Source organism: Histoplasma capsulatum, genomic scaffold (genome assembly GCF_000149585.1).
Source record: "Histoplasma capsulatum NAm1 scaffold_8 genomic scaffold, whole genome shotgun sequence".
NCBI classification, from domain to species: domain Eukaryota; kingdom Fungi; phylum Ascomycota; class Eurotiomycetes; order Onygenales; family Ajellomycetaceae; genus Histoplasma; species Histoplasma mississippiense.
Genome location: NW_001813975.1, coordinates 1,767,869 through 1,769,470, shown reverse-complemented (window position 1 = coordinate 1,769,470; position 1,602 = coordinate 1,767,869). Strand labels below are relative to the sequence as shown.

Genomic DNA, 1,602 nt, shown 5'->3' with positions numbered 1-1,602 from the left:
CACTTGTATCTCTGCAGAAGGATGAAGATAGACATGTCAGACGATCCGGCTAGCCTGGGTGTTGAACAGCGATGATAATATGAAGATCGCTGCTATAGGGTCGGATACCAGTACTCTTCAAGATCTATATACAGCTCTTGTTGAGAAGGGTATTGAGCATCGGCTTTGTTGCTATATACAAGATAATAAGTTGCATATTGAAACACCCGAGAAGCGAAGAGAAATTCCATTTCCGAGCAAGAACAGCCTCCTCAGAGCATTTTGTACCAAAGCGCAGGCAATGGAGAGCCCTAATGTGCCTCTGCTCTTGGAGGCAACATCAAAATATTCACTCGGTGACTAAACAAAATCATCTAGGTCTACCGCAGGTAGAGAACGGAACGGATTATCTTGCTTCCGGGCATATTTTGAAACAATGATGAGACGCTGGACAGAGATTTGCTTTTTGATATAACTCTTAATGATAAATAGCCATTCTATTCTTGTCAAAACACATTATACTTCATTGTAATAGGCTATACCGGCCTTGTTTGAGTGCCATGGTCTGTTTTAATCCTAAATGGGAATAGCCGGCCTTCCTCAAAGTACCTGGGTCCGATCAATCCCTCTATTTTGTTCGCGCTGCTTAGCATTCAGTCGCGATCCAATAGGATTAATCTCCCCAGTTCCTTGCTCCCACATTCGCGTTCTGCATCAGAGCCAAGCCGGATCAACCGTTTGACCATAATCCTCCCTTTGATTCTGTTCTCAGCGAGCTACCCCTGGCAAGTATCATACATCATAACATCCTAACATTTCTTGATTTTTGTTCCGCGTGTGTTTCCCATTCATCATATAATGGCTGAGCTTTCGGACCACGATTGCGATATCATCGCAAAACATCCTCTAAGCGACTCACTCTACCGATTACAAGGTCTACTTCAAGAAGCAGAACAAAAATATAGTGACACCACTGACCCTCGGGACGAAATTTGCCAACAGGCAATATCGAAGCTCCTTACCACCCTGATGGGAGAGAGAGCCGCGTTCAAACTTGGCTCACGAACTGGCGATGAAAACCTTGCGTCCGATCTCGCCAGTATATTCAGGCGCCTCCAACAAGGCCACCTCCACCTCACCTACGACCACTGCCGAGCGTTGGCGCGGCTCGTCATATACTCTGTTCTGATTAACTTAGAAAATATGACCAAGGCTCCTGCGGATTCACACAAGCGGAGTCGAATGGTGCTATTTGCCGGCTCTCGGTCAGCTCTCTTAGACATCATCTATCAAGGTAGGTGCTCACCACTTTCATAACGCATTCGAATCCCTGAACGGATACAATTGAATTCGGTTTGTGCTGCTTCAACAACATCGCCTTATTACGGAGACATGATTTGTTTTTCTTGGTTTCAACACACATATATATAGCCGAAATGTGCTCTAATTGTCCTAGAAAAATTCCCCTTAGATGTGTGCAGTTATTAAAAAGCTACAGGCCTAAATCTCTTCTCATCTTATGGCTCAGGTCACGCTTATCACGTTCTTGCAGCAGCCACTGGCGGCAGTTCCGATATGCAAGACACCGCCGCGGATCGCAATCAGATAACTACGAGCCCTCCC

At 45.6% G+C, this 1,602-nt stretch overlaps 2 protein-coding genes across 2 annotated transcripts in view; both read left to right on the top strand.

Annotated features, from left to right (window-relative positions):
• The window catches only part of HCAG_07455 (predicted protein), a gene marked incomplete at both ends in the record, with an annotated part of 1,412 nt that extends 1,069 nt beyond the window's left edge, over positions 1-343 (top strand). Inside the window, one exon of the mRNA XM_001537983.1 lies at positions 112-343. Coding sequence (XP_001538033.1) covers positions 112-343 — 232 coding nt within the window. The remainder of the gene's footprint in view (positions 1-111) is intronic.
• A 494-nt stretch (positions 344-837) lies between these two features.
• Positions 838-1,483, top strand: HCAG_07454 (predicted protein; the record flags this gene model as incomplete). The annotated part of the gene is made up of 2 exons (XM_001537982.1): positions 838-1,273; positions 1,461-1,483. The coding sequence occupies 2 exons, from the start codon at positions 838-840 to the stop codon at positions 1,481-1,483; spliced, it is 459 nt and encodes a 152-aa protein (XP_001538032.1).
• Between the last annotated feature and the right edge of the window lie 119 nt (positions 1,484-1,602).